At 44.5% G+C, this 14213-nt stretch overlaps 1 protein-coding gene across 1 annotated transcript; it reads left to right on the plus strand.

The window, feature by feature from the left end:
• The first annotated feature begins 1007 nt into the window (after positions 1-1007).
• Positions 1008-11817, plus strand: LOC128047028 (prolactin-inducible protein homolog). The gene is made up of 4 exons (XM_052639222.1): positions 1008-1102; positions 2591-2699; positions 11266-11380; positions 11699-11817. The coding sequence occupies exons 1-4, from the start codon at positions 1008-1010 to the stop codon at positions 11815-11817; spliced, it is 438 nt and encodes a 145-aa protein (XP_052495182.1).
• Positions 11818-14213: the final 2396 nt, after the last annotated feature.

Raw genomic sequence — 14213 nt, forward strand, 5'->3', positions numbered from 1 at the left:
GTAAAGGAATAGATTTAACTGAATACAAACTATCACAATGCCAGTGCCATCAAGAGCCAGTTTCCCTCTCATCCTAGGGAGAGAATCTCTCATTTCTGCCAGAGCAATCTCTGGACACTGCTTGGGTTCTGTTCTAATGGAGACAATCCTTCCCACTGTGGGTCTTCCTGTGTGTCTTGTGCTATAATACAGCAGTAAAAACGTGGCCACCTCAATGGTGAAATAAGCAGACTCTTCAGTGTTCAGATGTCTGATTTAGGGATGCCAACTATGTACAGAAATTGTCTAGAGTTAAAATACTGCCTGCACTGGGGACTCCGGGGCAGCTGGGGATCTTGGGCATCTGTAGGACGTATCATTAACCCTGAAGTTAAGAAGGACTCTATAATCACAAACATATTCAAGTCACCCAGTGTTGTGACCTCAATTTTCCATCATCCAGAGCAGCCTATCTCTAGCTCCCCCCACCATATGATTTTTGGTAGCCCTTGGGGAGACCTTGATCACCTTGGTTTCTGAAGAAAGGATTTGAACATGTCTTGTTGAACTTAATAAGGGGATCAAGTAAACGTGCCACAGACTGAGATCTGAAATCTGCTCCCATGGCTGGATTCTCTGGCTCCAGAGACTATCGGAGCAGTGACTGAAGCTAAGACCATGACACACCGGCATGGAAGGATGAGAAAGAAATCATTTCTGGCAACTAGAGAAAGTTTGGTATATGTTCTGAGGTCCTGGCCATTCTGAGAAACTCTAATAGTGAGAAAACGAGGAAGGGTAATCTAATTCCTCTCCCAGACTCTTAACACTCAAGCTGAATGTTGACTTTTTCCATAGACAAACAAACTTCAGCTCAACAAGGAAAGATCATGAGCGGGGAGGATAAATGTATGATTGACAACATGGATCTGCTTGGCAGCTCTCCACTTCCTTGATCTGCGTATAAAGACTGTGCTGAGCACCTGGGATCCTACGTCTCTAGGACATCACATTCTGTCTCATTCAGCATGTACTCTCTCCATCTCCTGCTCAGGGCCAGCCCTGCTGCCCTGCTTCTGATTCTTTGCCTGCAGCTGGGGACCACCAAAGCTCAGGAAGACACGTGAGCCAAGACTTTCTCCTCCTCATTAAAAACAAACAAAAAAATTGGGTGGGGAGGGGGCTCCTCCAGTCCTACTCTAGAAATCTGCATATCTGTTCTTGAAAACTTTTTCAACTTCCCAGAACTCTAGTCCCAGGAACTCTCATGAACCCCATGCCTAGCTCCATTTTTCCCCTCTTAGGGAGTGTCATCAATTTCCCTTACATTTCCACTGGGTGTTTCTAGGCTGCCCATGGAAATAAGGCTCCCAGTGTTCAAATAGGCTGTAAGTAACTGTTGTTGTTATTGTTTAGTTGCTAGGTTGTGTATGTCTCTTTTGCGACCCCATAGACTGTAGCTCACCAGCCTCCTCTGTCCATGGGATTTCCCAGGCAAGAATACAGAAGTGGATTGCCACTTACTTCTCCAGGGGATCTTCCCTACCCAGGCACTGAACCTGAGACTCCTGCATGGAAGGTGGATTCTTTACCTCTGAGCCAAAGCTCTGATCCACATCCTGTCCATAGTCAATACCTTTGTTAGAATTCTGCTCGGAAAACCCCACCTTCTCGTACCTTCCCTCCTAGAAGAGAAGATGAAGCAGGTCATCGAGTTCCAACAATAGCTTTAGGAAGGACAAGAATAGCTTTGGGCAGGACTCAGGAAAGGATTAGAGGGTGTGGTCACAGATTCCTGGCCCTGTGGTATGAGACTGCGCTGACTCAGCAGCTTAGACATTCTCCCTATTCTCAAGACCAAAGATGAAGACAAGGACCACTTGCCCCCACAAACACTGATATCAGGAAGCACAGGTTTAGAAGCTAGTTCACTGAGGGTCCACGTTTGACAGAAGCAAGAAACTGGGCAAGCAGAATGGAGTTAAGTAGGAAATGGAGCTAGGGACTGGGGAGGAACAGAATCATTCAGCAAATCTTGGGAAGTTTTCTCTAAAGGAAGAGAGTTTGGGATGCTGGGTTTCTGGATTATGATTCTGGTGGTGATCTCTGTAGTGTGACCAGGTGTCCTATCCTGGAAAAAACCACTCAGGATTTTGAGAAGCTGGTATAATGTGGAGGCACCAAGAAACACTGGGTGAGGACAAGTTCAGATATAGTTGCCACTCTATTCAGCCCTGAGGCATGGCAAATTGTTGAAATAAGCTGTGCTAACTAAGGTGACCGCCCAGCCCAGTTTGCTCAGGAATTTCTTGGTTTTAGCACTAGAAAGCCCCTCATCCCAGGCAGTTCCTTGCTTTGGGGCAAACTAGGATGACCAGTGGAAGGAAAGAAGATGCTCAGCTTTAAAATAAAGAATTCAAGTTGCTTTAGTAAGCACACCTAATCTGTACAAAACAACCCCAAATCAAAAGTTCTCAGGAGACTCAGATGCTGAGTGATGCATCCTGCTCTCATCACCTCCTTCGTCTGCACCTTCTCTTGGTCTTGCTGACCGCAAGCCCCGTCTCTCGTGGATCGATTTCTGATCTCAGACCCGCTTCTCTCTTCCCAGAACCAGTCAACAGTTGATGACAATGGACCTGCAGATGCTGCAAATAGACGCGAGTGAAGAGGCCACCGTGGTGCTTGAAGTCTCAACAGATCTGAGGGAATGCATGGTGGTAAGCAGAGGCCCACCTTGGGAAAAGTCTGATTCCTAATTACGAATACGGTTATATCGCTCTGACTTCAATATTGCATAATGTAATTGATAACATAATGAACCCCCACTCTCCTGCTCCCAATGCTCATATAGATATTTGAGCCTCAGAATAATCATGGGGGCTCAGGGCAGATGACTACTGTCATTTTACAAAAGAAGGGACTCCCCCCCCCCCCCCCCCCCCGCCCCGCCCAGTCCAGAAAGTGTGGGAAGGAGGAGAGAGAAGACATGACTAGTGGGACAAGCACTAGAGGGGAGAGAGAAAAACGTGTGAGAGGTGGGGGAGGACAGGTGAGAGTCCCTCCCCAGGTCCTGGGGAGATGAAGGACAGGAGCGTGGAGAGCCTCAGAAGGAAAACCCACAACCCCATCTGGAAGGCTGAGGCAAGTGGGGAAACGAGATGCGGGGCCAATGGTTGTGAACCCTCCTCCCCAGGAAGACCTGAGCAGAGTCTGCTTTCTGCTCACTCTTCTGCTCTTTGGCTTCGTCTGCTCTTTTATTGGAAGTTGACTGTTGTTCCAACCACTCCTCTCTGATAAGGAAAGCACATCCTTCTCCTCCCTTTCTCCCAGTTCAGCAGTGGTGAGAGGGAGGATCTAGACCAGAGGATCTCCAAGGATAACGTGCATTAGGCCTCCTCCTGTCTGCCTGCTCTGGGTCCCATGGAAAGGACCTGTGCAGGTTGAACCCACAGAACTTCCCCTCCCACCCCAGGAAGAGTGTGTCCTTCTCCACCTCACTGACAGTCTCCTCTGGTGTTGTCACGAAAGCATGATCCTCCCTTCCTAGGGGCTTCCTCAGTGTTCAGCGGGTAAAGAATCCACCTGTAATGCAGGATAAGGCAATGGCACCCCACTCCAGTACTCTTGCCTGAAAAATCCAATGGATGGAGGAGCCTGGTAGACTGCGGTCCATGGGGTCGCTACGAGTCAGATATGACTGAGCGACTTCCCTCTCACTTTTCACTTTCATGCATTGGAGAAGGAAATGGCAACCCACTACAGTGTTCTTGCCTGGAGAATCCCAGGGACAGGGGAGTCTGGTGGGCTGCCATCTATGGGGTCGCACAGAGTCGGACATGACTGAAGTGACTTAGCAGTAGCAGTAATGCAGGAGATATAGGAGATGCAGGTTCCATCCCTGGATTGGGAAGATCCCCCTGGAGGAGGAAATGGCAACCCACCCCAGTATTCTTGCCTGAAAAATTCCATAGACAGAGGAGCCTGGTAGGCTACAGTTCATGGGGTCGCAGAGAGTTGGACACAACCAAGTGACTGCAAGCACACACATCCCTTGTTAGCCACCTCTGTTCAAGGGCCAAGGGCCAAATCCATGTATCTACCCTATCTCATTCCAGAAAGACATCTCTCAAGAAGCACAGGTACCTTCTGACAGCTTCAGAATTCAAATTAGATTTGAAAATGAAAGTGTTAGTCTCTCAGTTGTGTCTGACTCCTTGCAACCCCATGGATTGTAGCCCACCAGGCTCCTCTGTCCATGGGATTCTCCAGGCAAGAATGCTGGAGTGGGTTGCCATTCCCTTCTCCAGGGGATCTTTCTGACCCAGGGATCGAACATGGGTCTCCCACACTGCAGGCAGATTCTTTACCTTCTGAGCCACCGGAGACTTTAAGGACAGGGACTAAATAGAAAACAAAATTGGGAGTGTGAGGATTGTTGTTCATTAAACTGCATTCTAGAAAGGGCCCCACACCTATAGGAGAAAGATTACTGATCATTGAGCAAAGAGTAATACAGCTGCTTTATCCAGTTTTTCTGTTTACAATCCAATAATATAAACTATGTATACTAATTAGAGGTGGGAAGGAGAGTGAGTCATAATTTTTCAATTTTGAGTTTTATTTGTCAAAAGCACAGATGAAAAAAGAATGTGAAGATGGGCATAAAAGTTTTGTGATAATGGTAATTTCTAGTGGTGATAGATTATAAAAGTCCATTTCCAACCCTGAGAATGTAACAGGTGTAAAAAAAAGTCTTTAATCAACAATTTGACACCTGATATAATTTTTTGCTGCTGATTAATAAAATTGTTTTAAGAACAATGCTAGTAAAATAAAATAAAGCAAACTTTTTAAAACCTAACCAAGTACAAGTCAAAGACAAAGAACTCCATAGAATGAATGATACTGCAAGTTAGAAAGAAATTATGTATAACTATAAAATAAATGTGAGCTTTCCAGGTGGTGCTAGCAACAAAGAACCTGCCTGCCAGTGCAGGAGACATAAGAGATGAAGGTTCGATTCCTGGGTCAGGAAGATCCCCTGGAGAAGGAAATGGCAACCCACTCCAGTATTCTTGCCTGGAGAATCCAATGAACAGAGGAGCCTGGTGGGTTACAGTCCATGGGCGGGTCACAAAGTGTCAGACACAACTGAGCGACTTAGCATGCAAGCATGAAATAAATGTATAACTATGAATATACCTTCATATTTTTAAAACTTTGGAAAAAATATAATTTTATAGGTGTGATTAGAACCTAATATTCATTTTCTACTAATTATAATGTTTATGTAGCTAAATTCTTGATCAAGTGAGGTATTAAAGATCATAAAGACAAGTATAGAATAGGTTGGCATTTCCCTGGGGGTTCAGTGGCTAAAACTCTTTACTTCCAAGGCAGGGGACCTGATCAGGGAACTAGATTCTACATGCTGCAACAATAGATCCCTTGTGCCACACCTTAGGTCTGGTGTAGCCAAATAAATAAATAAATACAAATAAATATTTTTAAAATGGAATAGATTATAACCTCAAACATGTGTTTGAATATAAACACCATATAATAATTTAGTGTTGAAGAAAACATAGGGTTAACCAAGTGCTTAAACATTTGTGGTCTGGACCATTTTGCTGGTCTTGGAACTCTTACCAGAAAATTGCTCTAAATTTGTAAATAAAATGCACTGATTACAAAGGAAAACAGACATAATAAAGAAAAATGATAAAATTATTTAAAAAGTAAACTGTGATACCGCTATATATGTGTGTTTCTTTATGGGCACACTAGCTGAAAGGCAATATACTTAAATATAAACAAGTTACATTTTATTTTCTAGAGATTATATTATACGGTGGCTGTCATCGTGAAGCTTGAGTAAAGACCTTAAACTGTACACTACCATTTGACAACAAATCACAGCTTTTCTTTTGGACATCCAAGGGACTAGGAATTTTTTGTTTTGGTTATTCAAGTAGTGAAAATTCTGATTCATAAAGATTGTTGTTGCTCACTTCATAAGTCATGTGCAACTCTTTGCGACCACATGAACTGCAGCATGCCAGGCTTCCTCATCCTTCACTATCTCCGAGAGTTTGCTCAGACTCACATCCATTGAGCTGGTGATGATATCTAATGGTCTCATCCTATGCTGCCCCCTTCTCCTCCTGCCATTGATCTTTCCCAGAATCAGGGTCTTTTCCATTGAGTCAGTTCTTTGCATCAGGTGGCCAAAGTACTGGAGCTTCAGCCTCATCATCAGTCCTTTCAATGAATATTCAGGGTTGACTTCCGTTAGGACTGACTGGTCCAACTCTCACATCCATATATGACTACAGGAAAAACAATAGCTTTAACTATACGGATGTCAGTTGGCAAAGTGATGTCTCTGCTTTTTAATAATTTGTTTAGGTTTGTCATAGCTTTTCTTTCAAGGAGCAGCATCTTTTAATTTTTTAATTGCAGTCATCATCCTTAGTGATTTTAGAGCCCAGGAAAGTAGAATTTGTCACTGTTTGCACTTTTTCCTCTTCTATTTGAATGAAGTGACGGGACTGGATGACATATTGTTGCTGTTGTATTGTTCGGTCACTCAGTCATGTTCAAGTCTTTGCTACCCCATGGACTGCAGCATGCCAGGCCTCCCTTGTCCTTCACCATTTCCCAGAGTTTGTTCAAACTCATGTCCACTGAATTGGTGATGCCATCCAACCATCTCATCCTCTGTTGTCCCCTTCTTCTGTTTCAATCTTTCCCAGCATCAGGTTCTTTTCTAATGAGTCAGATCTTCACATCAGGTGGCCAAAGTATTAGAGCTTCAGCTTCAGCATCAGTCCTTCCAATGAACACCCAGGACTGATCTCCTTTAGGATTGACTGGCTTGATCTCCTTGCAGTCCAAGGGACTCTCAAGAGTATTCTCCAACACCACAGTTCAAAAGCATCAATTCTTCAATGCTCAGCCTTGTTTATGGTCCAACTCTTACATCCATACATAACTACTGGAAAAATCATAGCTTTGACTATATGGACCTTTATCATCAAAGTAATATCTCTGCTTTTTAATATGCTGTCTAGGTTTGTCATAGCTTTCCTTCCAAGGAGCAAGCATCTTTTAATTTCATGACTGCAGTCACCATCTGCAGTGATTCTGGAGCCCCAGACAATAAAGTCTTTCACTGCTTCTGTTGTTTCCCAGCCCGGCATTTCGCATGATGTAGCTAAATATGTTAAATAAGCAGAGTGGCAATATATAGCCTTAACGTACTCCTCCCCCAATTTTGAACCAGTTTGTTGTTCCATGTTCAGTTCTAACTGTTGCTTCTTGTCTCTCAGGAGACAGGTTAAATGACTTGGTATTTCCATCTCTTTGAGAATTTTCCACAATTTGTTTTGATCCACAATCAAAGGCTTTTGTGTAGTCAATGAAGCAGAAGTAGATGTTTTCTTGGAATTCCCTTGCTTTTCTATGATACAGCAAATGGTGGCAATTTGATGTCTGGCTCTTCTGCCTTTTCTAAACAAAGCTTGTACATCTGGAATTTCTCAGATCACATACTACTGATCCCAAGTATTCAAGGATTTTGCATATTACTTTGCTAGCATATGAAATGACTGCAATTGTACTGTAGTTGAACATTCTTTTGAATTGCCCATTTTTAGGATTGGAATGAAAACTATTCTTTTCCAGTCCTGTGGCCACTGTAGAGTTTTCCAAAGTTGCTGACATATTGAGTGCAGCACTTGAACAGCATCGTCTTTTAGGATTTTAAATGGACCAGCTGGAATTCCATCACTTCCACTAGCTTTGTTCACTCTAATAATTCCTAAGGCCTGCTTGACTTCACCCTCCAGGATATCCATCTCCAGATGAGTGACCATGCCATCATGGTTATCAAGTTATTAAGACCTTTTTGTACAGTTCTTCTGTGTATTCTCGCCACCTCTTCTTAATCTCTTCTGCTTCTGTAAGTCCTTACCATTTCTGTCCTTTATCATGTCCATCCTTGCATGAAATATTCCCTTGATATGTCCAATTTCTTGAAGAGATCTCTTGTCTTTCCAAATCTGTTGTTTTCCTCTATTTCTTTACATTGTTCACTTAAGAAGCCTTTCTTATCGTTCCTTGTTATTCTCTGGAACTCTGCATTCAGTTGGGCATATCTTTCCCTTTCTCCTTTGCCTTTCGCTTCTCTTATTTTCTCAGCTATTTGTAAAGCGTCCTCAGACAACCATGCTGCATTCTTGCATTTCTTTTCCTTATGGATGGTTTTCGTCACACCTCCTGTAAAATGTTATGAACCTCTGTCCATAGTTTTTCAGGCACTCTGCTATCATATTTAATCCCATAAATCTATTCGTCACCTCCACTGTATAATCATAAGGGGTTTCATTTAGGTCATACCTAAATTGTCTCTTGTTTCTCCCTACTTTCAATTCAAGCCTGAATTTTGCAACAGGGAGCTCATGATCTGAGCTACAGTCAGCTCTAGGTCTTGTTTTTGCTAACTGTATGGAGCTTCTCCATCTTCAGCTGCAAAGCTTATAATCAATCTGACTTAAGTCTTGACCATCTGGTGATGTCCATGTGTAGAGTTGTCTCTTGTGTTGTTGGAAGAGGGTGTTTGTTATGACCAGTGTATTCTATCTTTGCCCTGCTTCATTTTGTACTCCAAGGCCAAGCTTGCCTATTACTCCAGATAACCCTTGACTTTCTACTGTTGCATTCCAGTCCCCTATTATGAAATGTACATAACTTTTTGGTGTTCGATCTAGAAGGTCTTGTAGGTCTTCATAGAATCCTTCAACTTCAGCGTCTTCGGCATTAGTGGCTAGGACATAGACTTGGATTACTGTGATGTTGAATAATTTGCCTTGAAAATGAACTGAGATCATTCTTTGTTTTTGAGATTGCACCCAGCACTGAATTTCAGATTCTTTCATTGCCTCTGAGGGCTATTCCATTTCTTCTAAGGTATTCTTGCCCATAGTAGGAGATATAATGGTCATCTGAATTAAGTTCACTCATTCCTATCTATCTTAGTTCACTGATTTCTAAGATGTCAAGGTTCACTCAGGCCATCTCCTGCTTGTTCATGTCTAATTTGCCTTGATTCATGAACCTAACATTCCAGGTTCCTATGCAGTGAAGTTCTTAATAGCATCAGACTTTACTTTCACCACCAGACACGTCTACAACTGAGTACAACTGAGTGTCATTTCTGCTTTGGCTTAGCCTCTTCATTCTTTCTGGAGCTATTTCTCTGCTCTTCCCCAGTAGCATATTGGACATCGTCTAACCCTGGGGGCTCATCTTCTGGTGCCATATCATTTTGCATTTTCACAATATTCATGGGGTTCTCAAAGCAAGTATACTGGAGTGGATTGCCATTCCCTGCTCCAGTGGACCACGTTTTGTCAGAACTCCGCACTATGACCCATCCATTTTGGGTGGCCCTGTACAGTGTGGTTCGTAGCTTCATTGCGTTACACAAGACACTTTGCCGTGACAATGCTGTGATCCGTGAAGGGGGATAGATGAAGATATATTGTTGTAAATGTAATAAAAAACTAAACAAGGTGAAGGTAGATTTCTCTATAGAAACACCAGGATGTCCAAAGTATTCTGAGTAAAACCCCAAGGGTGAGAACATTTGAATTTACTGTTTGGGGGCTGACAGGCCATTCAGCACAGAGCTGCCAGCTACTTGGAGAAGTTCCAGGAAATGGGCTGATGGCCCCAGCCATGACCATGCACATCAGTCCTATAGAGCACAAAGGTAGTGATGAGAGACAATATTTCAAGATCTCTAAAATTATAATGTAGTGCAAACATATCTATGTCTTTCTTCTTGATAAGATCACGCATACTGCTAATACCACCATGGATTACTGATGGCCTTTGTAACAGAAGTGCTCAGTTTCAATCAGAGTCTAGTAAAAATAAAGATAAAACCTCTTTCCACCTGAATACACAGACTCACTGAATACTATCCGCAGACCTTTCTGGGTTTATGGACCACAGAATAAAACTTCCGTGCTGAACACTAACTAGACAGAAGGCTCTTGACTCCACTGAAAATTACATATGCTGTACTCTGGGATCTTCATTTATTTAGCTTCTTAATTTTGGCTGTGCTGGGTCTTCCTTGTGTGGCTTTTCTCTAGTTGCAGTGAGCAGGGGCTATGCTCCAGTTGCAGGAAAAGAGCTTCTCGTTGCAGTGAATTCTCTTGTTGGGGAGAATGGGCTGTAGAGCCGCAGGCTCAATAGCTATGGGCATGCGCTTAGTTTGCCCTGTGGGATGTGGGATCTTCCTGGCCCAGAGACAGAACCTGTGTATTCTGCATTAGCAGGAGAATTGTTTACCACTGAGCCACCAAGGAAGCCTGTATACTCTGGGATCTTAAGTTGTAAAGTGCTCTCGATTTGAAAAAGAGAAGGAAAACTAACTTCAAGATCTCAATCTCATTTGGAACCCATTGCTAGGAGAAGGCAATGGTACCCCACTCCAGTACTCTCGCCTGGAAAATCTCATGGGCAGAAGAGCCTGGTGGGCTGCAGTCCATGGGATCGTGAAGAGTTGGACACGACTAAGCGACTTCCCTTTCACTTTTCACTTTCATGCATTAGAGAAGGAAATGGCAACCCACTCCACTGTTCTTGCCTGGAGAATCCCAGGGACGGGGGAGCCTGGTGGGCTGCCATCTATGGGGTCGCACAGAGTTGGACAAGACTGAAGCAACTTAGCAGCAGCAGCATGTAGCAGCCAGGGTTGGTGAGTAATTGCTTTCACCTCACAACTGAGGAAAACAAGAGTGAGACACATCACCCTAGTTATGAAAGGTCACTAATTACCGAAAGTCGCAGAGTTTTAGAGGAACACAGCTGGGGCTCAGCCACAGTCTGGCAACTGGGCCTGGCATTGACTTCCACGGCCAAGCAGCCAGGCTGTGGTCACAGCCCAATTCCGGACAGCCTTGACTAGAGAAGCAAGGCAAGCCTGCTCCCCAGATGACCAACTGCCCCAAGATGACTGATCCCAGCCTTGTGAACTCACTTACCTCTTTCCTCCCAAGCCCTAGACCCACGCTGCTAAAGCAGGAACTCAAGGACATGAGGACAGAAGACCTTCTGACCTAGAGGACATCGCATAGTTCACTCCTCCTGCCTCTGACCCACACTCACCCCTGCTTTTCAATCACTGAGTAGATCTTCCTCCTCCCCTGTCACCCTTTCTTGTCTTTCACTTTTCCATCCTCAAGCTAACACTGGGTCCTCTCTCCCCAGATTAAATGTTATCTTCTAAGCAACATTCCGATTGAAGGCAATTTTAATTATAAATTCACCTCCTGCCTCTGTAACAATTCCCCGAAGAGATTCTTCTGGGATTTGCAAACCAACAGTAAGTACAGGAGATGACCAAGGGAAGAACTATCCTCCAGAGGGGTAAAAAACACAAACATGGCTCCAGACCTGGATCAGAACCTCCATGAGGAAGGGCAGAGAGGAAGGGAGGGAAGAAGGGGCAGAGAGAATGTGGGGACTCTGCCCAACTTGAAAGGTGAAAGGTTTGGGAGAAAAGTTAATGAGACCTATATTTGTAAATGACTTGGGAAAACTGAATCCCCAGTGGGGAAATTCCTGGTGATGGCAGAAAAGTCAAGGCATTGGGTTTGGAGTGTTATCAGAGATGACCTTTGTCCCGCCTTGTCTCTTTCAGGTACTGTAAGAGTAACAGCAGTGGTTGATGTTATTCGTGAACTAAATATCTGCCCGGATGACTGGGCAGTGATACCTATTAAAGCAAATCGCTTTTCTCTCACTAAGAGCCTACCATAGTCTGATCTAAATGGAAGCCTTTGTCTCTGCACATCCCAACCCCACCAGCAGGGGATTTCCTCCAAGGAAAGCTGGTTGGGGTCAACTAGCTAACTTTAGTCTCTAAAATAAACTTCTCACAAGCTTCTCTGACTTCTGCTGTGTCTTTCCTACAAAATCTACCCCCAAAGGAATCTCAGAACAGCCAGAATTTTTAGGGTTCTGCTCTTTCAAAAGACCTTTACTGAGGAGAGTTTTTGGGCTTTCCCTGTCCATGAAATACTCTGGCCACCTGATGCAAAGAGCTGACTCCTTGGAAAAGACCCTGATGCTGGGAAAGACTGAAGGCAAGAGAAGGGGATGACAGAGGATGAGATGGTTGGATCTCATCACCAATTCAATGGACATGAGTTTGAATAAACTTCAGGAGTTGGTGACGGACAGGGAGGCCTAGCGTGCTGCAGTCCATGGGGTTGCAAAGAGTTGGACATGACTGAGCGACTGAACTGAACTGAACTGAACTGTCCATGAAAGAGAAGATGAAAGAGAGAGGGGACATTCTCATAGAAAGGGAAAGTGGTGGCCCTAAAACTCATAGCAAGTGATGGGCAGAATGTGGACAGGAACCTCAAGGCCCCCTATTCCCTGGCCCTCCTACATCCCACTGCTCCACACACCCTCCTTCCCCCAGGAACTGCTTCAGATCCCAGGAGACGGCAGTCACCCTGCCTCTAGCGGAGTCAGGGGCAGAATCTATGGACCCCGGGATAAACAATAGCATTCTGTTCTATTCGGTTGCTTCTTTTCAGACAGTGAAAGATGGTAGACTAAAGCATGTCTACTAGACAGTGGGCTGCACAAGAAGCATAATATGCCGAAAGGCAGAGGGCAACCTGAGGGGCTCCACCAAAGAGGGTGAATGAGTCCTTCCTGAGAGAAGGGGAGTATGAGCCAGGGTCGGGGCACACAGCGGGCAGAGGGCATTGTGGCCATTGGAATAGCAGGCGCCAAGAGGCCAGACCATGAAACAGCAGCAAGATCAGGGCCAGTAAGCACTTTAATATCAGGCAGGATTAAGAGCAAGTCAGGAAGGCTAGAAAGGTGGCCAACAAGGAGACAGGAACAAAATTGCTGCATCTGGACAAGAAGGCAGAACCATAAATGAGTATCAGAATCCAGGGCAAGAAAACACAATTATTGGGAAAGATCACTTGATATACTAATTAGAATAGTACAGTGATTGCATGCTTAAGATGTATCAAAAAAGCACTGAAGATTTTTATTTACATGCTTTACCACGTGCCTTATTATAAAGCAACCTCAAGCTATATATACATGTATACACACACATACACCCACACACATACATAGGAGTGAGTATTATTCTGTCATGGGGAAGAACGAAATCCTGCCATTTCCAACAACATGGGTGAAACTTGAGGACATTATGCTAAGTGAAATAAGTCAGACAAAGAAAGAAAAATACTGTATATCACTTATATGTAAAATCTAAAAATGCTGAACTCAGGAAGTTGGGACAGAAAGCAGAGTAAGATGATCCTGGACTCGCCTCCTCCCAGGGACACACCAAATGACAGCTATATATACAGAAGCTCTCTCTGAGAATGATCTGGAGACTAGCAGAAAAGGTTTTCCACAGCTAAAGATAAGAAGGAAAAGCTGCATGGAGAAGGATAGGAGGAACAGAAGTGCAGTCTGGTTGGGACCAGTCCTGGGGGTCTAACCCATCGGTGGGAAGGATATCACAGCCCGGGAGTCTTACCTGAGGGTTCTGAACACACCAAGGCCCCCCAGCGCAGGAGACCTGCACCAGGAAGACAAGCTCCCATACCATCTGGCTTTGAAAGCCAGGGAGCTTGATGCCTGGGAGAGCCAGAGGGCTGTGGGAAGCTGAGACACTACTCTTCAAAAAAGCTCACCAAAATTCATTCCCTCGGAGTGTCAGCACCAAGGCAGATGTTTCAAATCTCTTACCTTGAGGAGACTCGTTGACTAATTTTCAGGTGCCAGAGCAGCAGGGATCATGGAACTTCCGGGGACTTCCCTGGTGGCTCAGAGGTTAAAGTGTCTGCCTCCAATGTGGGAGACCCGGGTTCGATCCCTGGGTTGGGAAGATCCCCTGGAGAAGGAAATGGCAACCCACTCCAGTATTCTTGCCTGGAGAATCCCATGGATGGAGAAGCCTGGTAGGCTACAGTCCACGGGGTCGCAGAGAGTCGGACACGACAGTGACTTCACTATAGAGAGGCTGGCAGGTGCCACTTTGATGGCAGTTTTCTTATAGCTCACCCTCTACTTAGCTGGTCCAGCACTAACGGGCACCATTTCTGACTTGCCATTTAACTTACTTGCACTGCTTGTCCCACCCTGGGTTCACCTATAGACCCAACACATCT

Source organism: Budorcas taxicolor, chromosome 4 (genome assembly GCF_023091745.1).
Source record: "Budorcas taxicolor isolate Tak-1 chromosome 4, Takin1.1, whole genome shotgun sequence".
Lineage (NCBI taxonomy): Eukaryota > Metazoa > Chordata > Mammalia > Artiodactyla > Bovidae > Budorcas > Budorcas taxicolor.

Excerpts from the sequence above, each read along its gene's own strand:
- LOC128047028 (XM_052639222.1), top strand. The coding sequence starts at position 1,008 with ATGTACTCTCTCCATCTCCTGCTCAGGGCCAGCCCTGCTGCCCTGCTT. Across the intron at positions 2,700-11,265 it reads ATCTGAGGGAATGCATGGTG|ATTAAATGTTATCTTCTAAG; the intron begins GTAAGCAGAGGC and ends CTCTCTCCCCAG. Across the intron at positions 11,381-11,698 it reads CTGGGATTTGCAAACCAACA|GTACTGTAAGAGTAACAGCA; the intron begins GTAAGTACAGGA and ends TGTCTCTTTCAG.